The sequence below is a fragment of the Metopolophium dirhodum genome, chromosome 3 (genome assembly GCF_019925205.1).
Source record: "Metopolophium dirhodum isolate CAU chromosome 3, ASM1992520v1, whole genome shotgun sequence".
NCBI classification, from domain to species: domain Eukaryota; kingdom Metazoa; phylum Arthropoda; class Insecta; order Hemiptera; family Aphididae; genus Metopolophium; species Metopolophium dirhodum.
The window spans coordinates 1791646-1818862 of NC_083562.1; the positions used below are offsets into that span (position 1 = coordinate 1791646).

Here is a 27217-nt window from a genome sequence, read left to right on the forward strand (position 1 = left end):
TTACGGCCTCGAGAAAAATAAACTCACTATAGAAGAGGGCGCGAAATAACTCTGCGGTACTTCATAAAAATCGCGATGGCGTAGTCTGTCGCTGTGCAACATCACATAATATTATTGCGTGCGTATGTACGGGGACCGACCACGTCCAGAGTTATAAACGAGCAGTAACCCTCTAAAAAGGGTTGTTATTCCGAGGTTTTTCTGTTTTTATATTCCGACGCCATTTGTTTCACGATACCTCATTTCGGAGAGAGGAAAAACGACAAGAACGAGAGAAAATTCCGCCGTAAAACTTGCCACACACACACACACTAAGCTGCATATACTATACCCGTTGAACGGTTTCTCCGCTGCAACTTGTTAGATAAATTTCCTTTCCGGATGATTGTTATTATTATTATCGTCATCACAATACTCGAAGAATATTATACGAGTAGCGAGTTTAAATAATAACAGCACCGTTGTCCATCGTTGAGCAGTAGTCTTCCGGTAATTGGCGATTGAAATCTCGAATATTTACGTTACCTCCCCACCAATTACCGTAGTTACCCTATGTTTTCCACTGTAATTCAGTAGTAGATATAATAAGGAATTAAATGTAAATATAACTTAATAGACATGAACCAAAGAAAATAAGCGTCGTCTAGAATTTGTTGTGCAAACCATAAAATATAAATATTGCGAGATATTGTGTAGATGTTGTAAATTATTTTGTACTTTTATATTGTTTGGCAAAGGCAGGAAGTGAGCTATTTCAGCCACGGGCGAGTGCCACATTTCGCTCAAGACTGAAATTGTCTTCTCACACGGCACCAAATCGAATTTTGAAAGAATAGTTAGTTAGTTTTACAAGTATTTAAAAATTATATTATGTTTTATACATCGACATTTTCGAAAAATGTTCTGCTTCCAAATAAGAAATTAAATATGTATGCTGTATTTAATAAACTTAAATAATAATAATAACGATAAGAAATAGTAAAAATGTAATTGCTTGAAACCACATCAAATAATCTAAAAAATATATTCCCGAGATCGTTGTTATTTTTCGAGAATATTCTCGTGTTTACTTTTAAAAGTATTAACTGGACACTCATTACCTTGATAGTAAGTATATCATTCAAATCTTTTGGTTAAATGATTCTTATTTACCGTAAACTCCTGGGGTGTGGACCACTTTCTGACTTATGATCATCCATCCCTCCCCCCCCCATGATCCCCTCAACAACCACATGAAAATCTAGAACACGCCCAAAATAAGTTTCTGTCTAAATTGTGGGTATCTCAGAGCTTATATTTATATTATCAGCTTCTGACCTTAAGTATTAATTATACGAATGTTCGTCAATTGAATATGTGAACACATTCAAAAGAACAGCTAAATTTACAACATTGGTTTTTGTTTTAAGTAAGCTAGTTCCCAGAATATCATACTGTGTCATCACTGATACATCTATTGGCAATAATATAAAAATGATAATACTTTATTTTATCGTGCCTAGTATTTAAAATTGAATTTAGCACAATTTCTAACAGTATGCGTCATAACCTGCAGGGTCTTCCGAATGCCGTTTGACAAAAATTGTGGGGATCGCGTATTTCAACCATTAATGTTGTCACACAAAATTGTTGAAGGCATTGTGCGGTTATTATTATATTATTAATATTATTGCGTATACATTCTTATTTATTTATTCTTTTTTTTTAAACGCCGAAAGATGATATAGATTATAGGAGGTACCTGCAGGCTGCAGACCGCTTTGATCCGACAGCGTATAATACATCTTGCAGGGCGTAGACGATTTCTCATATAAGACTTTCGTATTTTAACGTGTACCCCATGGCTGCAGGTACATTTGTTATATTCAAGTATTGTCTACAATATCTATAATATGAGATCGACAACGACGAGAGCGACTATATAGTAATTGCCGCGACTGTGCTGCAGAGCAAAATCAAAACAGGTGTGCGGGTTATTCTGTTATGTATAACTATACAGTATAGTTACGAAAAAAAAAAGGTTTAAATCAGCTGCGTCGGTAAAACAAAAAACCGAAACCCGCGAGGTGGTACCTACCAGCCACGATACGACTGATGCAGCCGATTTAGGATAAAAAATAATAACCTCCTCCTTGGTGGCATACATACCTATATATTATATCGTCATATTATTATTATTCTTATATATAGAAAGCGTTTAACGCGTTGCCACGGGAAAGAATATAAATATGAAATACATTCCACACTCGAACGGATTCGCATTTACATATTATACAGCTAGGTGTGTAGTCCGGGCCGTCACGTCTCGAGATATATCGAAGATAAGGTAAAACGGTTTTAGACACATAGGAAGATTGTTGAACGCGATTGACGTTCGTTTTTCTTTCCGCACGCGTCGACGCCGCCGCTGTGCCAGAATTCAGAAATCTTCTTCTTCGTCGTCGTATATATAATAATATATTATAACCATCAACCCGTCTCTGCAGTGTACATATAGGAATGTATATTATTATACCTATAATAATACAACGTGGCGGATTGGCGCAGGCCGTGGTTGTCGCCGTGTATTTTAATATTATTATTATATATTATTACCTTCACATTTCAAAGGTTCGCGTATAAGCCTCGCGATACCGTCGAACATAACGAGTTTTTGAATACACCGTATACAATAACTGCAGACATTCACCACTACACAATGCATCGATTCGTCCACTTTAATAATTATCATGGCATCAACCGACGTACTCGAAAATTAGAAACGACGTTGCTACCTTATGTTATAATATAATAATATACGTACAATCACTGCGTCGGTTTTTGTCGGATTTAAAGCCACTGCGTTTAAATATGTAAAATTTAAAATTATCCTCCCCCCTCCTCTTTAGAGTGTATGGAATTATGGAATTATCGTGCAATCGAACGATTTTCTATTAGTTTTAAGGACTTTTTTTTACGTTTGCACAATTATTTCAAATGTCATGGTTTTCTTTTTTCCAGAGCTTCAGGGCGACATACCGATTGGAAAGAGCTCCAAGAACAAGGTGGCCAGATCGTCAGCATGTCCAAAGCACATGCACATAGTTACGGTGGCCGCGTTGACCGCGGTCTGGGCCAAAGCCATCGGTTGAACATCTCGTCGCGATGAGATCGAAAAATAAAATTAACTATAATCAGATATTTTTAAATCGATAAAAATAACTTTTTTTTTGTATAAATGAATATCTACTCGCCAATTTAGGTATTCGCTCATCAACAGACTGGATGTCTACTGTGATCGTACTCGTTGTATATAATATTTGCCAATAACATAACATTTCGTGTTTCGCGTTGTATTATAGGGAGACTTAAATTTATTTGTTATTATTTCCGTTGTTTAAAATTATGATTGTTTTGTGTTTTTAATGAACCTACCTATACGTGTATACTGCGGAGACAGACGACTGCCCCCGGACAACAGCCGTACACACAAATCGTTCGTCGACAACTTTTATCACTATTATCATTGACTAAAAATAACGTTACGGTATAAGTATATAATATCATATATATACATTGACATTTTGTTGCCTTGTACTTACCACGGTGTCAGCCTTTGTTCCGGGAACAGGTGCGTTTGAACGGTGCGGTCACGATGGACTTTTGTAAAAAAAAAAAATCGTTTTCAACGCCGCTGCCGTCGATTTGTTTCTTTGTTATAATGCATATTATTATTATTATTATTATTATTATTTTTATTATTATTAATGTATACACTATTGAACTATTCTGACGTTGGCCGACGGTCAATTTTCCTACATTACGTTTCGTGAAAACGTGACTATATTATTGAAATATTCTAATTTAATAAATTGTAAATATTAACAAAATTATGGAAATTATTATTATTCCAAGCTTTTGGAACACTGTATGCATGTTACATTTAGCAAATTAAGTTTAATAAAACAAATGTTTCAAATATTTGAAATAAATTTTACCCAACATTGTTTCAGTTATTAGTTGTTACTTCATTGAAGGCGATATAGTGACGACTATGTTGTTAAATTATGTAATTATATAAATATTGTATATTCAAAATTACAAGTTCCGATTATATAACCCATGATGTATTTATGATTAAAAATAAAATATACATTTATATTTATTTTTATTATTTTTTTAATTCTATTTTCCGCTAAGTGCTACTGATTGTGGCTTCTTATTCACATAACACCATAATGTTTGTTACCCTAATCTCACATAGGTATACTTATTGTGCTTAATTGTATAGATTCTATATTTCTTGTGAAAATAAAAAAAAATTCTATTTTTCAAAAAACTCAACTAAATTAAGAAGAACAGCTAAAGATTCTTACTTGAACCACTTATAACAACACTGTCAGTCTAAAAACTTAGATGGATAAACAGGTAAATATAATGGGAAATTTAGGTAATAATAAACACCGTATGGTTAATGTCGAATTTTAAATACAAAAGTCTAAATTCTTGATATCGACACTCCCGCATCTTTTGTTTTTTTATTTCGTTTAGTTCTTTAAAGAGTAATAGTTTGTAATTATTTGAATATTATTACCTTTACTAAAATAAAAGAAACAAAATATAGGTAAAATACCAACGATTCGACCGAACGATATAATATGAAAATGTACATACAAGTCATCACTATGGACCAGCTCCAATTATTGATGCAGCAGACACATTCCTCCACCTGCATTCTAGTTGACCGAGTTACAATTCTAAAATTTAAAATATTTTTTTTTTAGATTAAATGGTCTTAGGATTTAGGGCAATAAAGTCAAAAGTGTGGGGAAATTTATCTCAAGTAGGTAGACGTAATAATGGATGCATCAATATCGGCGGTACCTATGTACTATGTTGGAAATGAGTTTTTATGACATGGCCGTCATGTGCGAGTGACTACCGTCTCCGAATACATCCACTCACACTAATGATGATTTACTTGTTTGTGGCTGTCACAGTCACACTAATACACTGTTTAATGCGTATAATAACAACAAAATGTCTCTACACGACCCAAACGAATCACAGCTTCTAGTTTCCAAAAAAATTGGTATAGATCTAAAATAAATAGTACAATAATTTAAATCTAAAAAACTTAAAATAATAACAATTTAAGTGTTGGTAAAATATTCAACTCTCCTAATTTCAAATCGTATAGGACAGATATTATAAACGTGCTAATAGTCATAAAATGCTATCGTAAAATGATGTACCTTCCTATTGCACGTATTTAACATAATGGTACTAAGAGAGATCTTTTTTACTTATCATCAAAATCTGTCACATTATAATAAAATAACGCACATTTATACGTGGTCTCCGTTCAGGACGAGATTTTAAAGTTTTCCCGCAAATACAATGTAAGGCTGGATCAACACATAAATTCAACTACTCGATAACTCTCAAAGCATAAACAGCTCAAACGCTGAAGACCATAATATGACTTAGTATAAAATATTAGACCAAGGCCTCTCCATTGGAAGTGATAACCCAAACATGTTGTGTACACCTTTTTTTTTTTTTTTTTTATTTATTAAAAATATATTACAATCTGTTTACACATAAAACAATAAGTAACAATGATGATAGTGATTAAGGTGACATGAAACACATGAAGAGGAGACTGTCCAGTGACACCTACAAAATATTTATTTATTTAATATTTATGTGCACTTATGAAATATGCATATTTTTACATATTTTTTATGCATATGTATTGTTAAAGATCATTATGATCGTTATAATAAAAAATACTTCGGGTGGTTTAAAAAAAAATAAACGAATTGGTCAGGTTAGGCATATGCTTATAATGAGTACCTAGATAGTAGACTACTATACTATACTATACTTTTTTTATATACAAATATTATTATTTATAATACTTTTTTTTTTACTTTTTTCTACCCAGTTTAATCGAATCAGTTTTAATACAGACCATTAATTTATGGACATTGAATGCCCAAACTTTAGATAACTTAACCATGGGTATTAAAGACTTACAAAGTTTGATTATTTGTATAGTAGTAAGTTGTCCAATCTTTCGTCAGGCACTATATTATATAATTTTGTTTGATTGAGATAGGACACAATTTTATACCAGGCCTAATATCCTATAATATATAGCTCTATACTACAGAGTATAGAGTATTAAAGTCTATAGCAGGGGTTCCCGAAATATTTTACTTGACGACGCATTTTATCTTTTAATACATTTTCACGGCAAACATAAAGAAATAAATCCATATTACTTTTCGACGATAGAAAAAAAGTTAAGGACACTCAATACCTAGTTATTCCGCGTAAATCGAAAACATAAATAATTTTCTGCATAATAATATGTAATGTACATATAACTTTTAAATTTACACTTTAAATGTTCACTTAATTCTTACATATTAAGCTATATACAAACTATATAAACTACACACAATAAAACAAAAATTACTCGGAACGTTTCTGTGCCGCGGCACAGCAGTTGGGAATCCCTAGTCTATAGTATAATATAGAATATAGTAAATACCTATAAAATATTGTGTACCTACAATTCATCGCTCATGGTACTTGAACCTTGGTCTGCTACTATGCTCGTGTTGAACTAGGTACTGTTGGCAGCATCGTCAATTGACTTACAAAAGGGCCTGATGACTTATTTGTTTTCGCCAAAATTTAAAATGATCATAACTTAATAATATCAATAAAAGGCCACGTAGAGCTCTAGATAATAATCTTACCTTTAAATTGTATAATAGGTAAATTCAGTCTAATATCAAAACAGCACATATTATTGAAACTGGTGAACGAACATTCGCCATGTCGTACGAGTGTAAGACGGAGACAACACATGCGGGTTTAAAGTCCTCTTAATTGTTAGAAATTGTTCATTTCTAGAATTGGTATAAAAAAAGTAAATTACGTTTATTAAGTTCAATATTGGTAAATTGACAACCGACGCCTTAGTCCGCTCGGCCAATCCGTCCCCCTATAGTAAAATTGTTTATTGTATAAATTTGACTGAAACAAAAATTGAATATTTGTTTTATATTAATTATATTACAAATTTATAATGACTGAAAAAATTGATTATTTGTTTTTAAATCACAAGCACATGGACTGTAATGGAAAACTGGTGAGTATGTGTTTGGTAGGTTACTTTTTCGGAGACTACATTTCCGGGGTTATTTATTAGACAAATCGTTTCAATTAGATATTTTAGGCGTATTAAGATAAAATTCCCCTTTCCTATAATATCACCTAGTCTTAGTTGTTTATTTAGGTAAACGCATACCTTAAGGGGATTCCATACTGTGATTTTCTGTTTTTGTTTAACACACGCGTGACATAGGATTTTTGACGGATTCTTTGCCAAACATATCAATTGATCCAATGAAGTGATGAGAATTCTGAAAACAGATTTGAATTCGTCGTCAAGTCTACCTGAAATCGACTTTCCCATAATATTGATTTTTTGATTTTAGCTTCTCCAAAAATTGAAATACAAAAATGATTAAATACTCTTTTTTAATATGACGTTTTCTGGAATTTGGGGGATATTATCAAAAATGTGGGAAAGCCGATTTCAAGTAGACTTGACGACGAATTCAAATCTGTTTTCAGAATTCTTATCGCTTCAATAGATCAATTGGAATGTTTGGCAAAAAACACGTCTAAAATACTATGTCGCGCGTGTGTTAGACAAAAACAGAAAATCACGGTATCGAATCCCCTTAAGACTATTGACTTATTTGATATGCATAAAAGAAAAAAAGGTAAATATCCCGTTTATTGGTAAATAGTTCTATATTTTTATTTTCTATACAATAGCCATTAGGGACTAGGAATAAATACGGCTCACAGAAATTGGACGTGAAATATTGTTTGGTTTGGCTCGAATTATCAATAATAATAATTCTTCCTGATAGTTTAATACTTGACTCAACTCATATTAGGTATAGAATATAAAACAATTTATTTTATTTTGCTCAACCACTAGCTCAAACTGAGATTCTGCATTGGAAAAAAAAACGCTGAGACCGATTTGTGTGATGATAGACATTTGTGTATATTTATAATGTGTATAAGTTTAAAATAAAACCAAAGCGCAGAACTCGTTAATAATAAAATATATGTAATTACCTATAGAATTTAAGGAATTGTTAAAATATGTATAATAGCGAAATAATACATATACTTTGATAAAAATATAAAATTGAAACATAATACATATAAAGTCATAAAGATAAATTAAATTAATAATGAATTAAAATATACATATTGGTTAATGATTGTTCAGATATAATTGTTCCTAATCAGACGTTTTTACTATTAGTTATTACTTATTACATTTCACTTATATGTTTAAAATACCAAAAATTTAATTTTAAAATTTATTTATTATCAAATTTAACACGTAATTGTACTTAAAAATACATTATCAGTCCTTCACTTATAATTATAAACATGTTGTAAAAAGTTTCAACAGTTTAAATTACATATTCATTATGACAAAATAGATAGGAATCATCAGTTTTTTGATATGCATCCCCGCTCTTCAACCTCACCTATATTGACAACTTCAAATATATAACACAGACGAAAATCATAGTCAGAAGTGAACTAAAACTTGAACCAGAGGTGAAGGAGATGCGCATAATGAAAAAACTGTGATAATACCTACCTATTTTGTAATGGTACTTATTATTTTACAACAATCATTGACAAGAATAATGATACCACAATACATATTATATATATATATATATATATATTATATAACTCCAATGCAAATGAAAGACAACCAGTTTTGTGTAACAAAATGACATGATTGCCTCCACGGATTGTACTCACAATTTTCACACTACTATACTCAGTTTAGCGAGGGACCGCGCCGTGCACCAACGAAAACTCGTTCCCCGCACAACACACTGCCATCGGGGAACCGGTATCGATAGCATGGTGACGCAGAGGGTTGTGCAAAATCAGCGTGCTCTCTCGCTAAACAGATTATATAGCCGTCCATTTTCAAACTTAAAAGACTTATTAAGTTAGTTATGTATTAGATGCACTATACATATTTACGTACTTCAGACGTATAACTAATACAGTATACAGATAGATGAGTAATGATGAACAATTTCTATTATTATTATAAATTCATAATACATTAATAGCCATACAATTATAATCATGTATACTTTTAAAAAACTCTAAATAATAATCATTCATTCAGTTGACAAATGTTGGGAACTTGCTTGGTGGGGATGCGAGTAGTCTGACTAAATCTAGTCACTGCCCGGTGTCTTCGCTTTTTGGATGAAGTATGTATGGTAGGTACTCAATCCATTGATTTCATTAAAAAATGTCTCAATATAATGGTATTACACAATATTGTGTCCAAGTAATTTCAAATTCTTAATAGTTGCTAAATGTTCAGTCCACTATAGATTTTTCAATATTTTATAAATTTTGTAATTACATAAAATTTGCACATTGACAAATATTTGTGTTATTTATTTCAAAAAACAATAAAACTTTTAATTAGCCACATGTTTGATAATATTTGATTACATACATAATACTATCTGAAGATTTCTGAACTATCTAATAAATTTAAAAAACCGATAGTAAACTTTACCATTAAAATTAAAAAATAAATTATTGCACTTAACTATAAAATATAACTGACAATTCTATATTCTTAATGAAAACAAGGATTCTAATACTACATTTTTTTTTTTTATGTCCCAATAAATTTAATTATATTTTTTGTGTATTAATATAATTTTAACTGTTTGTTTAATTGATTGAAAAATATTTAATTTATACCATAGTTATATTAATATAACCTATTTAATGAATTAATATAAAACAAAGTAAGAAAAATTGAAGAAAAATAATATTAAAACAATAGTGAAAGTACATATTTAAATTAATCTATGTACTTATATAAAATATAAAATGAAAGTGGTATACACACAATCAAAAAAAAAAAAAAACAGTTAAATTGTCAATCATTGGAAAAATAATACAAGTATAAAGGTAAAATCCCAAAATTATTTGGGTTTTAATGTAAAATTTAATTCCTTAAACGTAAAGAATAGTTAATTAATGTACAAGACTAGTTCACTTTTACACACTATTTAGTATCAATCTTCTCAGTTTCCATTTTAGCCACTACGCCATTTGAAATTTCATCAGCAGTATCAATAGGATCATTTGTCTGATTCTGACTTATACTGTCATCTTCTTTTTTATCTTTCTTCTTATTTTCACCAACTTGATAAGGAAAAAAAATAGTAATTAATTTTAACTATATTTAAATAAAAATAATAAAATAATACCATCTTCTGTTTCATTCCCTTCACTAGTTGAACCTTCTCGACGTCGCTTGCGTGTAAAACGTTGTTGTTTTATGGGAAGCATTTCCATTCCAAGTACTTTATTTACTTGTCTGAAGGTTAGCAATCGCAATGCATTCTATAAATTAAATTCATAATATAAAATTGACTTGTAGTAATGTATAATATATTTAATTAAACACAATAGATATATATTATAAACATATATGTAACATTAAATTGAAAAATAAGATGTACTATAAAAAAATATTATGTAACTAAAAAAATGTTAACTGAAAATACAGGGATCAATTTTCAATACTCTACAGCTGCATCTGATTTGCATCCAAACAATTATATCAAGTTATTAGAGTTGAGAATGAACCTACAAAAACTTACCAAAAGATAAAACAAATCTTAAATCATTTTAACTCATAGTCATTCTTTAAGAGGATTTAGCACGATTTGTTATTTATTGCTGACCCACACGCTAAATAACTAATTTGCATACAGCAGACCCGATTTTGTGACGTTAGTTTTTATTAATAAGGATTTTCTTCAATTGACGACATATCATCAAACTTAAAAAGTTAGAATGTTGTCTGGGGAATCTAATATTTTTAAAATTGAGTTTTAAAGCAATGGTATTTTTATAATTTTAAAATTGCAATACCTAACATATGGTTATAACGCATTTTAGATTATAATTAAAATACTATGATCTGACCTAGCTAATATGCTTACTAAAAAAGGTAAATTCACTCTAATATTAAGGGGATTTGATACAGTCATTCTCTGTTTTTGTCAAACACATGCGCAACATAGTATTTTAGACGTGTTTTTTGCCTATACATTCCAATTGAACTAGTGAAGCAATAAGAATTCTGAAAACAGATTTGAATTTGTCATCAAGTCTACTTGAAATCGGCTTTCCTACATGTTTGATATTATCCTCCAAATTCCTAAATATGTCATAATAAAAAAAGAGTATTTAAAAATTGTCGCATTTTTATTTTTGGAGAAGTTAAAATCATAAAACAAAAATTTGGGAAAGTCGATTTCAAATAGACTTGACGACAAATTCAAATCTGTTTTAAGAAGTCTTATCGCTTCATTAAATCAATTGGTATGTTTGGCAAAGAACCAGTCTAAAATCCTATGTCACACGTATCAAATCCCCTTAAAGCTAACATAAAATTGGATATCAAAACACAGTGTCTATGTTTATCTAATGTGCGTGGGGGGAAATCTAGAATACAATAATGCACTGACATCCTAGTAAGTATTAACATACCATTAGTACACCAAAGTATATATTAGTATGAAAAATAATGCATTTATATTTTATAAGATAACAGTCTAAGGTAAAAGTGGGAAGCAAAATATATAATTTTTAATTACTAGGGATGGAACTCCTGATGTTTTCGCCATCTAATTTGATTAAAACCCCAATGATGCAATTCATATCCTTCATGGGAACACCTCAAGCACAATTCAACCTATGTACAGATTTTAAAACAACTCAAATGCGCTGCACTACATAATATGTGCAAGACAAATAACAGGTTTACTATAGCGTCCCAATTCAAGCTCAGAGCTGTCATGATACATCAAACCAAAGTTATCAGAGTGAGCTAGGTTTAATAAGACATTCATCACAGCATTATAATTCGAAATAAATTTAACTAAAAATTAAATTCATTATATATTACTTATAATTTACATCACTATGATAAAAAGGGTGAGCTGGGTTAAAGAATTATCATATGTAGAAAGTAAATTAAGTATTATTTCTTTATAATGGGTTTAATTATATTTCATAATTACAAAGTCAGATAAATATGGTTTAGCATCAACATGACTTAGTCAATCAGAGTGAGCTAGGTTAAGTAAATCATCAGATGAAAAGTTTATTAATCGTTTTTTTTATATTTTAAAAGTAATTATAACTATCAATTCAGATAAATATGGTTTAGCATCAGCATGACTTAGTCAATCAGAGTGAGCTAGGTTAAGTAAATCATCAGATAAAAAGTATATTAATTGTTTATGTTTATATTTTATAAGTAATTATAACAATCAAGTCAGATAAATATGGTTTAGCATCAATATGACTAAGTGTCAATCAGTGTGAGCTAGGTTAAATAAATCATCCGGTATAAAATATAATAGTCTATTAATCATTTAGGTTTATATTTTATAACTATCAAATCAGATAAATATGATTTAGCATCAGCATGACTGTGTCAATCAGAGTGAGCTAGGTTAAATAAATCATCATTTTTAAAAAAAAATAATAATTTCTCATTCAGTCAAGTCACATCAAGAAATTTTAGATAACATTAGATATAACAGTAAAAAAAAGATCTTATAAAACAATAATTACTTATTAGATAATTATCTTATTAGGTTCACAAGCCTTCTTTATCGAAAGCCAAAAACAAACATAAAATTATGTATTAAAGGGTCTAAAACATTTTTTTTTATACCAAGATAAGTGGGGTTAATAGTACATTATAATTTTTCCGTTTACAGTTAACAATACTAAAGGATGTTTACACTGAAAACTATTGTTTTTAAAATGATTTAAGAAAATACGCTCGTCTTTCATCAACAATAACAACGAGTTATTAATTATTAATTATTAATTATAATTGTATTTTAATTAAGGTGTTAACATTATAAACCTATTTCAATTGCTACACAAAATTTATTTTCATGCTGTTTATTTCTACAGCTCTTCCTACCCTCAAACAGTATTGCAACATTATATTACCTGAGCCGACAGTGTTATGTCCTCTCGTTGTTGCACTGTTAGTGGTGCCAAGGCATCAACAGGATCTTTCTCACATGGGTCAACTAAATGAATACCAGTTGCCCCTGGCAATAAGGCACCACTTGCAATTGATTCTAAGAAACGCCTCAATGATTCAGCAGGGCTCAAACCAGCCGCAGCATTAAGTGAATTAGGAGGAAAGGCACTAGTTAAAACACGTTCAACAAACAGTTCCAACATCTGTAAAATATTTATTATGAAATGTAAAGATGTCATCGAAATTTTAAATCTTTATTACCCATGAGGTGAAAGGATGCCATTTAGGTTCTCGCATAATGAAGTCTTTTAAAATACGAATGATCAAAGGTCCATTAGCAATTATTGCCAATCTAGCCTAAAATAATGTAATAACACGATTAATATAAGGATAAAAAAATTCTAATTTGAAATGAGCCATTTTTACACATCAATTGAAAATACATATAAATATAATTATGTAATAATTTAAATAATGGAAACCACATGTTTATTTAATAAAACTTATTGAATAAAGTATATAATATAAATAAATATAATAACATATAACGTTAAAACTTGATTGATTGTATGTTGGCTCATCCCAGAAAATTATTGTTTCAAAATGTATAATATTAAGATATTTTTTCTCATTAAGTAATATAATCGAAATGGGACTTTCTAACACGCATGTATCAGCAGCAAATGCATATTTTTTGTACTTTCCAGCCTTACACATTCGGTTATTAATAAAATTGTTCCAAATTCAAAAAATAACAGTTTATACCGAATTACCTAGGATGTGTGCTTAGTTTCTAACCTCGACACTAACTTTTAGAGCATAAAGCTTTGGATATATATTTAAGAAAAAATAGTTGTACTTAGTAAAAAAGAATAAGTGTTATAAAAGAAGGATTGGTAAGGAATTCAATTAAGCAATATGTTCATTTAACTTCTCACAAAATTGGTACATATTAATCCCCTTTCGATTTTATTTATTTTGTGTTTTCTCATATACCCATACATACACATACATACATACGCACACATCCATCTCATTTGTACATTCGTGTATTGTAGGGACACCACCCTGTTTGACTATCAGTTATAAATTGGGTGCCCCGCAAAGCACACGATTATACATTTGTGTACTTTTCAAGTATAAACAATCAATAAGTATATGTATAATATAAATACATACAACATGAATACTATGATCTACAATAAAAAAAAAATCTTTAATTTAATTTAATTTATTATATTTTAAAAAAAATCATATTTGCTTATGGCAAATATGACAAATTTCGCTAAGCTGGAAAGTAATAAATAAATAGGCAAACCTGAAACCATTTGGCATGCCTGATGGCAGCCAATGCTTCCAAACATTTTGTCTTGTCCAAAACGTGTTCGCCAGGCACAATGGCCACTGGTTCCGTCTGTTGGCTTTCTACAATAAAAACCCCAAACAAAACAAAAAAATGTGCTCAGTATGTTATTTCCCAAAGAGTGTTTGACCATTACATATATATTAAATAATTTAAGATCTAACAAGTGTTTACTTATTATCTTATTGAATTGCTTCCAAATTCAATTTATTTAACTAATACTTAACACATGTATATTACATATGTTTATTTATAACAACTATCACTTTACACATATTTGTATTTCATCATTTTATCACCATAAACAATAAATCACATATAATAAATAATACCAACGGTACCGAATAGTAAAATTAGGTGGTCTAGTAGATTTAAATTTTGAATCGTGAACGATAGGGTGGGTCATTAATAGGACAACTCACCATAAATGTATAGTTTACAGTTAACATAGATTGAATTCATATTTATAAAGAACTATTTCATCAACTTTTTAGATTTTTCAAGTTTAAGTGTTATGACAATTGGTTTTATACAGATAAGCCATGCAATAGAATATATTCAGTGACCATCAGTCAAGTCAATGCAGTCAACTGCTATGAAGCACGAACATTACCTACCTTTTCAAAGGTAACAGACACACCAGTCATATTTATTTATCAGACAGCCTGTTAAAGTCATTCCAACCAACTTCTATAACGGAATAATAAATTATATATATTATTATTACTATTATTATATATAGAAATATCAATAACTTCCTACAATTGAAGGCAGGAGAAATCAGCGCTTTATAACTGTTGACCACAAGAGTTGGTTGCTTAAGGATTTTAGATAACATTAACAACTTATTTCAACTAAACTAAAGTCATAACACCTGCTGACATACCTATTACATAATTGATATATGTGAAAAAATTGATTTGGTTAAAACTTCACTATAACTATAAAATAATAATTAGCTACAAATCTCATTTAAACCATTTTTTTTCCACAGTCATCATTGTAATCAACAAGTAAATAATAAAAAATATTTTTGTTAAGTATTAACTTTGTATTGATAAGATAACATAATATTAAATAAATTACACTTTTATAACATTTATCATTAATAAAAATTAGCAATGGAATGAAGAATAATTGTAACTCTCAATGCTTCCACAACCAATTTAATTTATTAGAACTTTGACACACTTATACTAAGGTATGCATTGTACAGTTAAAGAGATAATGCAATGCCTATTAAAAATATGATATAGCAGTATCTAAGTGTTTATTCAAAATAACTGCTAAGGGTGGCTAACAATCTGATTGTTTCTGCAAACAATTAATAAGGATAAAATTTAAGAACTTATTGTTATTGTTTTAATTGTTACATACATTTACAATATAATAAGCTCAAGTTCCAGAACAACCCAACACAAACATGTATTAAAAACCTGCAAGCATACTTCTTCACTCTACATCCCAACTGTTAACTACTGCATAGACAATACAGACATAATCGACTGAGTATATTTAATACACTTAAATTATGATTAATAATCCACATACACAAACAAAAAACAAATGTATAGCCATAGTTAAATTACCTATACACAAAAATTATATCTTTTATAAATAATAATAAAAATGTCAATCAGTGCTACTTTAAACGAAAAATATCACAATATTGAACAGTATTTTCTTGTTGGCATAAGCATGGAAATCAATTGAATATCTTAAAGATCACAAAACTATAATGTTTTTAAGAAATTTGTTATTACTTGGTTGGCACACAATGATAACTTGTAAAAATTAAAATAGCATAAAAAAATCTTTTTAAATATCATGAAATTTAGTATACCTAAGATGATAACAATGTAATTTGAAAATTTGAAATTTAATAGGTTTAAGTCCTGTTATTTTATAATATAATGCAAGTTAAATTGATATGGTATATCAGAAGTACGAAATTATACAAAATGCTCTCTAAAAATATTAATACTATTGATAAACAAGAAGTTGTATTATACCTGTATTTAACATCTAAAAAGTATACATGAGATTCACCAGGTTGAACATAATTATAAAATTTTATCTGAAGCAATTTAAATTTTAGTGTAGAGCAAAAAATGTTTACACATAACACATCACATAGTATGACACCATTCAGAGTTCGACTCTAGTTGTCACCACATGGATATTTTGTTTTTTTTTTAATACCTATATGGCTGTATATCTTATTAAATAATAAGTGAGACTGAAAAAACCCAAACCATATTAATTCTTAAAACATAACTTACTATTATAATCTCTTTTAGTATTTAGAGCTCTTTAAACTTAGTCAATAAAAATGTTTACACAATAATTATCATAACCACATGGTCAAAAACCCTTTTCAAAAAATAATTTCATTTTAAGTACATACTCATGATAAATTTACCATCAACATTTTTTTCAGATACTAACGTATTTACGGTTCATGGTTTATTTAAAACTCCCTACATACCTGGCCCTAGTGCCCTAGTATTTCTTAAGCTATTGAATGAGAGGATAGTAAATTCCTATAAATATAACTGATGTGTAATTCACTTACCTCCTTCAGCTGCACTCAAAATAGCCTCTCTTATAGAAGGTGAGGTAAGAGTGACACTAACAACATATTTTTCTTCATCTGAAGTGATCTCAACAGTTAGTTTTGCTTTTTCTTCATTTTTATTCACAGTATATGTATCATCCTTAGCAACTATCTGTAAGATAAACAATAAAAATATAGATATTTTGTTATAATAAATCATTTGAAAGAGTATAATACCTTCAACTTTTCTGGTAAAATAGTTACAACAGAATTTAACAATGCTACGGTCGGAGGTACGGAACATATGATTACCAAGTCTACCTCATTTTCATTAACTAATAATAACCCTTTGGAAAGTGCTCCAACACGCATAGAACCAGTCATCTTCTTTATAATTTTAGTATCATCTTTTTCAGTTGTAAAAGTAAACCTATGCAAAGAGTTAACATTTAATACAATGAAGTTAAAAACTGTATGTGGTACTCACATTGAGCCATCACGGCCATCTTCTTTTGCCGTTGTTGCCTTTTTTGTTTGTTCTTTTTTTACTTCTGTATTCTCTAAAACTTCTGTTTCTGGGACTGGGGCAACTACTTCTGGAACTATTGCATCAAAAATAAATACCTCTTATCATAATCTAATCAAATATAGTAATTCAAAAGTACCCACCAGTTTTCACCAAATCTTCAGCAGCAAGTTTCAGTGCTTTTTCTGTGTCTGAAATGGCTTTTTGTAAAGTTTTTAAAGAATTTTGCTTGGGGAAAAGACTGGAGTGCTTAGCCATAATATGTTTATCATCGACTGTATCGTAACGACGCATTGAGTTATGCATTTGAGGTCTCATTCCAATCCCGAACTTCATCTGTTAACATATATATTATATTTAATATACTATAATTTACAATTAAAAAAATATATACTAGTTAATACCATATGAGGAGGAGGTGGCCGAGGACCAATCATTGATGGTGGAGCAAAAAGAGGTTGTGGCCCCATACTCATATTTCTTGGTCCAATAGACCTATACCAATCATAATACTCGACTTCTTCTTGATAGCGTCTTCGATCTTCCCATGAATATCTATCTTCCATATCCATGAAACGATCAGCCCAAAAGTTAGACCTAAAAATTCATAGAATTGTGAATACTAATTGTAATTATTTCTTTAAAATAACATATATCAACAAAAAAATTATATTTTTTTAATCAGCAAAAAAATGACTTCATTAAATTAAATTTTATCTATAAGAAACAAAAAACATGTTTCTTACAGTTTAAAAATTAAATTCAGACTCGTCATCTAAATTATCATCATATATAAATACTAAATAATAAATAGTATTATAGCTATATTTAAAATTTTAACTATACAGAAAAGTAATTCACTGTATATTTATCTTATCAGCATCATTAATGACTTCAATTAAATTAAATTTCATCTATAAGAAACAAAAAACATGTTTCTTACGGTTTAAAACTTAAATTCAGACTCGTCATCTAAATTATCATCATATATAAATACTAAATAATAAATAGTATTATAGCTATATTTAAAATTATAACTATACAGGAAAGTAATTCATTGTATATTTATCTTATCAGCATCATTAATGACTTCAATTAAATTAAATTTCATCTATAAGAAACAAAAAACATGTTTCGTACGGTTTATAAAACTTAAATTCAGACTCGTCATCTATTTAGATCATCATGTATTAATAATGCCTATTACTTTTTTAACGTAAGTAATTAAAATCTACATTTACCTGTCATCTCTTACTCTAGGACCGTCATGTTGTTTGTCTTTTTGCATTCTACGAGCTTCAAACCAACTTGGCTTTAGTTCTACTATTAAACTAGGATCCACTTTTTTCTTGTAAGAAAGTCTATGTCTTCGACCCTTCATATGCATTTCTTTAGCATTGGGATCATTAAACTTGCATTCACATAATTTACAGTTGAAACTCACCATTTTACCTAAAAAAAATTAATCCTAAATTAGCTAACACAATAAAAAAAATCTTCAAATAAGTCAGAAGTACTAACATTTTTTTTGGCAAAATCCACTTTAAAAAAATATATAAAACTTAAGGAGATATTGGCATATCTAGAATAACCATGTGAAGATCATTGGGCTGGCCCCGGCATCATAATGGCCTCACATGTAAAAATTGCTAGCTTTACACAATGATTTACCAGCTTAAACATTTTATCTTTGATGATTGATTTTAAGAAAAAAAATGATTTATCCGCCAATAGAAGTATCAAATTTTAAAAGAACATTTGGTTTATTTTTAGTATTAAAAAGAATAAGAGATATTTTCGTTATAAATGTATTATAGTTACAACGGCGCAGTGTCTTGATTTATTTTGATATACATTTTTAATATTCCAAAAAAAACTTTAGAAAATTCTGGTTCCACTAACATTGTCATTAGATAAAAACACACCACATACATACAACAAATATTAGAAAATACACTTTTAAGGTAGGTAAATTATTGCATGAAGCAAGTTATAGAACATATTATATAAGATAGTCAGTTACTGTGAGCTTAATGATGAGTCTTTTTTTAATTACTAAAAACTCATTGAATAATTTGAGCTGTAACGTTAAAACTTTCATGCATTATTCTTATAATCAAAAATTTTTTCAAATATGGAAAAACTTATTTTTTATGTTTTACGCTATTTAAACAACTTTAAACTATGAGTAACACAATAATTGTTATTTTAGTTTCGAATACCAATAAAATATTTGTATTTAATTACAATAAACCAAATTTAGAAGTATCAATTAGAGTATCGTAGCAGCCAAAACGTTGTATCTCAAAAAAATAAATTTTGCAATTTATACATAAAAAAAAAACGGAAAAAAATAACTGATGATTTGATAATAATAATCTCCAAGGAGAGTAAGACTTAATTGTAATTTTGACGTAACTTAATGAAATATTATCAGTGTTCACTTATGCGATAAGTCATATTAGTCGCCTGTCAACGGTATATGTAATTAAAGTGGGTTCTAATAATAAGTTAAAACATACCTGTCTCGTCTTTTATCTCTTCTATATATTCCATTCCAACCAGTAAAACATCAGTTTCGCCTGTTATAATAGGAGTAATTACAGGAGGTAGACTTTTAGTTTCAGTTTTGACAGTAACAACAGGAGAAACATTAGGTTCCATTTTTGGAATAACTGTACCCAATTTTCCAGCTAAAATGTTATTCAACATTGAAAAAATATTGGTATTTATGAATAGGTACTAAATTACTTGTCCCTAATAAAAAAAAATGTATATACCTGCAATAAAATTCACTTTGGGTGTGGCAGATTTTGAAACAACTACAGTTTCAGTACTAGGTGGTGGAATTGGTTTACCAAGTTTTGTATGCAAGTTATGAACCTAGAATAAAATATGGATTAAAAATACAGTTTTTGAGTATTTATTTATAGATAGAAAATGTATATAGTGGATAAAATCAATTCTATCAGATATTATTATCATCACTGTACTCTTCAGAGAGCTGGGTATAGAATAATATTGTATCATCATAAAATATAATACAATAAAAGTTAAAACAGAATTTTGATATTTTAAAATAACAAATGAAACTTTCAGACAGTTTTCTCAACAAATTTTTTTCAGAGAGCTGGGTTATAGCTAAACTGATGTCATCATAAAGATATACTCAAAATATATAAATGTTATTTTTCGTATTCAATAATTTACTTAATTGTTATAGTACAATATAATATTGATCATGAGTAGATAAAAATGTATCCAATAAAATCTCACAACAAAACCTACAAAAATTAAAAACGATCTCTATGTGTCAATTAAATCAACATTACTATTTAAACTATCAGAAATAAAACTCAACACTTAAATTTTTCAGAGAGCTGGGTATAGAATAAATATTATCATCATATAGTTTGAATGTAATATTTTAAACAATTTTATGAAAGTGATAAAAATTGAATGTGGTACCATTAACTAAATATAACCTTCAGATTATAATCTCTCTACATTTTTTTTTCAGAGAGCTGGGTATAGAAAAATTATATCATCATTAAGATAATAATTTAGTCAACTACACACAATTTTTGAAGTCAGAAATAATATTTGTTGTAAATCTTACAAGAATTAACAGTTATCAATAAAATTAGTAAAAAACCCAAATAAATAGTTTATTAATTATCAATAGTACCTAAATAAACAACTAGGTTTAATGATAATCAGAAATAAAACTCAACATGTAAGTACCTTCAGAGAGCTGGGTATAGTATTTTTATCATCATTATATAATGTGTAAACTTTAATAAACACTAATGAATACCATTGTTTGTATTTCAAACATTTAACTCAGATAACTTGATTAACTCGACATTATGCTTCAGAGAGCTGGGTTAGTATTATATCATCATTGTACACAAAAACATCATTTTAATTTATTAATGAACTATTATCATTAATTCTTGCAAAAACTTACTTTCTGATGTTTTGAACCCCTTAAATGTGCTGCATATGAATCAGCTCCTGTACAAGAAATATCGCAGAGATCACAATGAAACACTTTTGTGGCTGGATTATTTGAAGGTTTGTTAACATTTACAGTGGACAACTTAGAATTAGCTTCACGTTTCTTATGTTTTTGCCCATCAAGATGTTCTTTATAAGTCTAAAGGCAAAACATAACATTTATTAATTATTATACTAAATAAAGTAACACTTCTTCATAAATTAAGATTGATAATTACTTGAGTTCCAGCACAGCTAATACGACAGACTTCGCAATAATGAATTTCCTGAGATCGACTTGCAAAACCTATCCTATTTCCACCTTTAGCACCTCCGGAAAAACCAGTAGTACTTTTTTTAAACCAATTCTGTCTTTTTTGTGCATTATTAGGTCGTATTTGATTTTGGTTTTGGGTAGGAAAATTTGTATTAGAGTAGACAGCTTCATATCCTGGAACAGCAGGCGCTGTAAAAATATATATTTAAAAATTAATTAAGTTCTCTGATGCACAAGTTAACAAGATTGGGAAATTGTTTCAACTAAATAGCCAATGGTGCAGATGGTATTGAAAACACTTTTTTTTAACTTTCATTTTTAAAATGATTTGAGATATATTTATTTCACAATTTGAATTACTTGAAATTTTGGTAAAATAATATAAGCTTAAACTCAACAGAATAATAATAAGAGTAACAAGAAATACCTATATATTTATATCTACCTGATATAAATACATGATTAAGATAACCAACAAAAACTGAAATTAATGTATATCTTTTGATGGACTAATTTTAATGAAGTCTAATGAAGGCACAATAATATTGAACATAGTTTTATTTAATTTAATTGTTATTGCCAATACTATTAAATTTTAAAATCCTTCCTAAAATGAATAAATTATGTACAAAGATTTTAACATGATTTCAGTCAAATTCAATAAAATTATATATTAATATTAATTATAAAATAATCTGCATCTGAGAGCACAATATAAAATAATTAAAACCATACCTTTATTTGTAGTTTGGTTAGGGGTAACTGCTGCAGACTGGATTGGATATGTGACTTTTTGTTGCATGGCAGAACTAGTAGCATATGCAGCTGCATTAGCTTGACATTGTTTCTTAGGAACAACTCCAGTTGTGTACGTAGTAACTGCCTAAAATGTTTAAATAAAACAATAAATTGTCTTTTCATTTATTAACTAACATAAATGTAAAACCATTTAGTCAATTAACTAGATAGTTTATTGTATCAGAAAAGATTAAGCCATTTTATGAATCATAATAAAATTCATTCTCTATTCATTCATCATAAAAAATCAAAATTAGCAACAGCTGAAAAGCGGCCTACAGTAACTTCATAATATAACAATTCTATAAGTTACCGTTACATAATTAAATTTCAATATATTTTTCAGAAAAGATTAAGCCATATTATAAATCATAATAATATTCATCTGTATTTATTCATCATAAAATATCAAAATTAAAGATAATTGAAATTTTAAAAACTACCAACGGTCTATTGATAATTTTCATAATATAACAACAATTCTATCAGTTACAGTTAGAGTATCATAGTTTATTAAAATATACATTTCAGAAAAGATTAAGCCATACTATTAATCATAATAGTCATATTTAATTTTTTTCATCATAAAATTAACAGAACTACACAACACCATGTCTACTTATTAAATTACAAATTAAACTTGCTATATTTTAACACCTTAGGAACAGTTTTTATAAACATTTCAAATTAATTCATATCACATTTCAGAAAAGATTAAGCCATTATAATAAATCATTGATTATCATACTTTCATTATTTTTCATCATTAACATTAATTATTCAAAAAATATTTAATTTTAAAATGTAATTCCAGACAAGTGGACTACTGAAGTTCAAAGTAAGTCCCTTCTTTCAGAAAAGATTAAGCCAATATTATTCATCATATAATATTCAAATATTTATATTTCATCACTCTTTAATATGTAGTATATACAGAGTAACAGAAAGAACTGATTAAATCACTGTCATAATCAAAATTTAAAATGTTTTATATAATTTAAAAACGCTTGCTTTTCATCAACTGGAGTCCCCCTCAATTTAAAACATAACAACTTTTTTCAAAGTATTATTTTTGGAACACGAGTACATTTCTCAAATTACTTAGTATTCATATATTATAATTATAATAAATAATAAATTTTTTTTCAGATCTTTCTATTACACCCTGTATAAGCTTTGTACCATATATTTTAGTCTACCTATGATGGAAAATTCTTTATAACGGAAAAATTTATTGGTCCAAGCGATTCCATTATAGAGAGGTTTTACTGTATATGTATATAATATTAGTATACTATAATGAAATTTAAATTATAAATACTGTCATCGTGGGTCACACCATTGTAATGAAATACGTAACTTAAAATTAATATTCACACTTACTTGGTATGGTGCATATTGTGGCTGAGTGGGGTAGGCTTGTTGGGCATAAGCATTTTGTCTTGTGTCATATGCTGCACTATTGTAGGCTGCTTTTGCTAAAAATAAAAATTAATATGAAGATAAAACACACTAAAATTATAAATTGTATTAAATAATAATTTAAGACAAATAGCTCCATTCAAAATGTAGAACACAGTATTCTACAATAATATTAGGGACCTCAACAGACCAAATATGTAATTGTTAGATAATAATTAAAGAGTTGATAGTCAGTGGTGTAATTGGGGTGAGGCAGGTATAGATTTTGCAGCATACAAAATATTAAAATGTTTATTAATATGAATTATGGTATTTACTATTTATCATATTAAAATATTAAGAGGATATGAGCGCACTACCTGTTTTCTCTCTCATTTTAACAACGTGCAAAACAATATATGTTTAGAAGAACCAATTCTGTGTTGTTTCTTTCAACATTAGAGTGAACTCACCCAATATCAAACTTTAGACTAAAAACATTTATTTACGTGTGTCTCAACATTGGCTTTTTGATGAAAATTTAATTTTTATACAATTTATTATCATTAGTGAGCCTCTAAATTATTAAAAGTAATTGTAATAATTTAGTCTCATAACTTATATAAAAATTAAAATATCATAAAATATCCAATGTAGGGATAGAGGTAGTGTTTTTTATTTAAAGTTTTATAATAGGTGAATTCATTAATTACAAGTAATAACACAGGGTTGGTGCATCCATACATAAACTGAATATGTTGCGCGTGGGTCAGAGAGAAAACAAATAGTGCACAGACATCTTCAAATAAAAATAGGTACACCTGTTTAATATTATTTAAATTCAGTTCAGAAGAGGTTTTAGTTTTTTTATTAAATTCATGATCCTTTAACATTGAAAAACAGTTATAGGGATGAATGAATATTTATTATAAAATAAAAATGTAATCCAAAATATACGACTGATCAAATGTATGTTTGTAGTAGGTACAACATTAAATTATTAAAATAATTTTAAGTGGAGTAAAAAACACTTAGTAAAGTTTAGCACTGCAGCGGTGGCAGTAAAATTATTTTGTCTTATCTGTGCCGCCGTGATGGCAGTAAATTGCGTCCGGACTCATTTTACCACCACCTCGGCAGTGTGTGGAGACCTTAAAATAATATGCAATATTTATATGAAACTATCATAAATAAAATGACAAAATATCCCACGCTAAATTAATCAATAATAACCTAACTTGCCAATATGAACTATAATTAAAAACTCAGTTTTTCTTATCAATCAAAATATTTTCAGACATATATTACTATAAGTATGAAGAATATGAAATTACAGTCTTTATTATGTAGAAATTTGTAAAAACATATCTCAGTATTAAAATTAATTATGTGCCTATTTTATTTTAAATAAATACTTAAAATGAATACCATAAGCAGATTGTGTAGCAGCAGCTGTCTGATAGGATGCTACATCATATGCAGTTGCAGCAGCTCGTGGAGTTGTATAAGTAGCCGGAGGTACAGCATACCCAGCTTGTGGAGGAGGCTGATATCCAGTCGCAGTACTGAAACAATGTTTATATTATAAGGCTAGCTTAATTATTATAATTGAAATACAATAATATTGCGTTTAATTATTATTATTTATCCAGTCAACTATAGTAAGTTCCTTTGTTAAATTATTTAAGCACAAATTTGCCAAAAAATATACATGAATATGTGAAAAAACATAAATTAAACCGTATGGTTATCTGTTCTTGGTAAGAATAAAATAGTAAACCACTAGTCCGAGTAAAATAATTATAGGTCACTGTGCACCCCACCGTAGGCATACTACACATGATTATGTCAGTGACCTTAATTGTCATCAATAGCCAATGATTAACGGCCAGTAATGGTATACTTAAAGTTACCAAGGGAGAAGACATTGTTTTTGTTTGGCAACTATTTGCTCAAATCATATTACATCTGCAAAATGCAAGCGAGAGAGTGGTTTACTAATAACCTGAATAGGATATAGAAAAAAAATAATCAAATAAAATTGTATAAAATAGCTCACTAACATATACATTTTAGAAGTGAAATTTAAATAAAAACATGGAAAAAACCAATAATTACTTTATCAATATATAAAATCCAGTCAATAACAACATAAGAAGTAATAGAGTAGCTGATCAAAAACTACCAACTAAAAAGGTAGGCCAAAACAAAAAAATCAAAAGCCAACTAATCACAGGTATATTTATTGGCGAGAATAACCATAATAAACAGTAAAACGATATAACATGTGAAACAAGAAAATCGACTAAAGAATTGAGAGAAGGACGACGAGTGTTTGGTTTGACAAGTCAGAATATTACCATGGCACACGTGAAAGACGTCACACGATCCAAACATTGCCAAAATGTCTTCGATCAAAACTTTTGGCGTAAAAACGAACGTAACCTTCGAGAAATCGAAACTGTTTTCACTCCGTCACATGTAAAAAGTTTACAACCCTGAACTTATTAAGTGTAACCGGCTAGTGCGTCGAGCAGCAGCACAGCTCGTCGAAAAAAAATCCCATCGAAAATTCATGACGACCTCGTGTGCGGTTACGTTAATTGTTATTATTACTATTACTATTACTATTATTATTATTATAACCTAACGCGCAATGCAATTACGAAAACGGCGGTTTGGCAATCGGCGGGGCTGCTGCAATAAACGAGGGCCGCCGGGGCTGTAGTCGTAAACAAACTTACGCGTATTGGGTGCCACCGTGTGTGAACCCGAAATAATTGTTGGCGGCCATTGGGGGTGAATCGATTTCACTGACGATCAAATCGCCGGGCAAGGACCGGAATAGGCGGCGGCGGCGACGCAAACAGCAGCGGTTCAGCAGCAGCAAGAGCAGTGCATCACCGGCGACCGTGTCTGTGTGCTTGACACGCTGTTTAACAGACGCTGGCGGATGGTTGACGTTTGAATGACTGATCAGACGACGGTCGGCGAAACGGCAACGGCAAACCTCAGTGGAACGATCGTTCGTCGGCAACCGACATAAAATGGCGTCACGTTTAGCCGTCCGGCACCACCGGCCCTCGGCAGCGCTTCTTGTCAAGCCCAGCACAGTCAGTGCCGCCAAC

The 27217-nt window shown here is 29.3% G+C and overlaps 1 protein-coding gene and 1 pseudogene across 1 annotated transcript; one reads left to right on the forward strand and one right to left on the reverse strand.

Annotated features, from left to right (window-relative positions):
- LOC132941754 (lachesin-like) overlaps nt 1-4134 on the forward strand; it is a 241880-nt pseudogene extending 237746 nt beyond the window's left edge.
- A 5554-nt stretch (nt 4135-9688) lies between these two features.
- Nucleotides 9689-27155, reverse strand: LOC132940239 (zinc finger RNA-binding protein). Its single transcript, XM_061007714.1, has 19 exons — nt 26834-27155; nt 25518-25654; nt 24072-24166; nt 22626-22773; nt 21853-22079; nt 21585-21773; nt 20395-20497; nt 20137-20307; nt 18856-19066; nt 18019-18211; nt 17758-17950; nt 17576-17690; nt 17326-17518; nt 17107-17260; nt 14487-14593; nt 13430-13525; nt 13132-13371; nt 10359-10494; nt 9689-10293 (listed from the first exon to the last, which is right to left on the reverse strand). Exons 1-19 carry the CDS (start codon nt 26881-26883, stop codon nt 10154-10156), a joined length of 2898 nt encoding a protein of 965 aa, XP_060863697.1. The 5' UTR covers nt 26884-27155; the 3' UTR covers nt 9689-10153.
- Between the last annotated feature and the right edge of the window lie 62 nt (nt 27156-27217).

Bases quoted from the DNA above. Each gene is read 5' to 3' on its own strand.
- LOC132940239 (XM_061007714.1), bottom strand. From the start codon at position 26,883: ATGGCCGCCAACAATTATTTCGGGTTCACACACGGTGGCACCCAATAC. The intron at 19,067-20,136 runs GTATGTTTTAAC...AATTTTTTTTAG, and splicing joins AGAGATAAAAGACGAGACAG to GTAAAATGGTGAGTTTCAAC. The intron at 14,594-17,106 runs GTAAGTGAATTA...TTTTTATTGTAG, and splicing joins TTTGAGTGCAGCTGAAGGAG to AAAGCCAACAGACGGAACCA.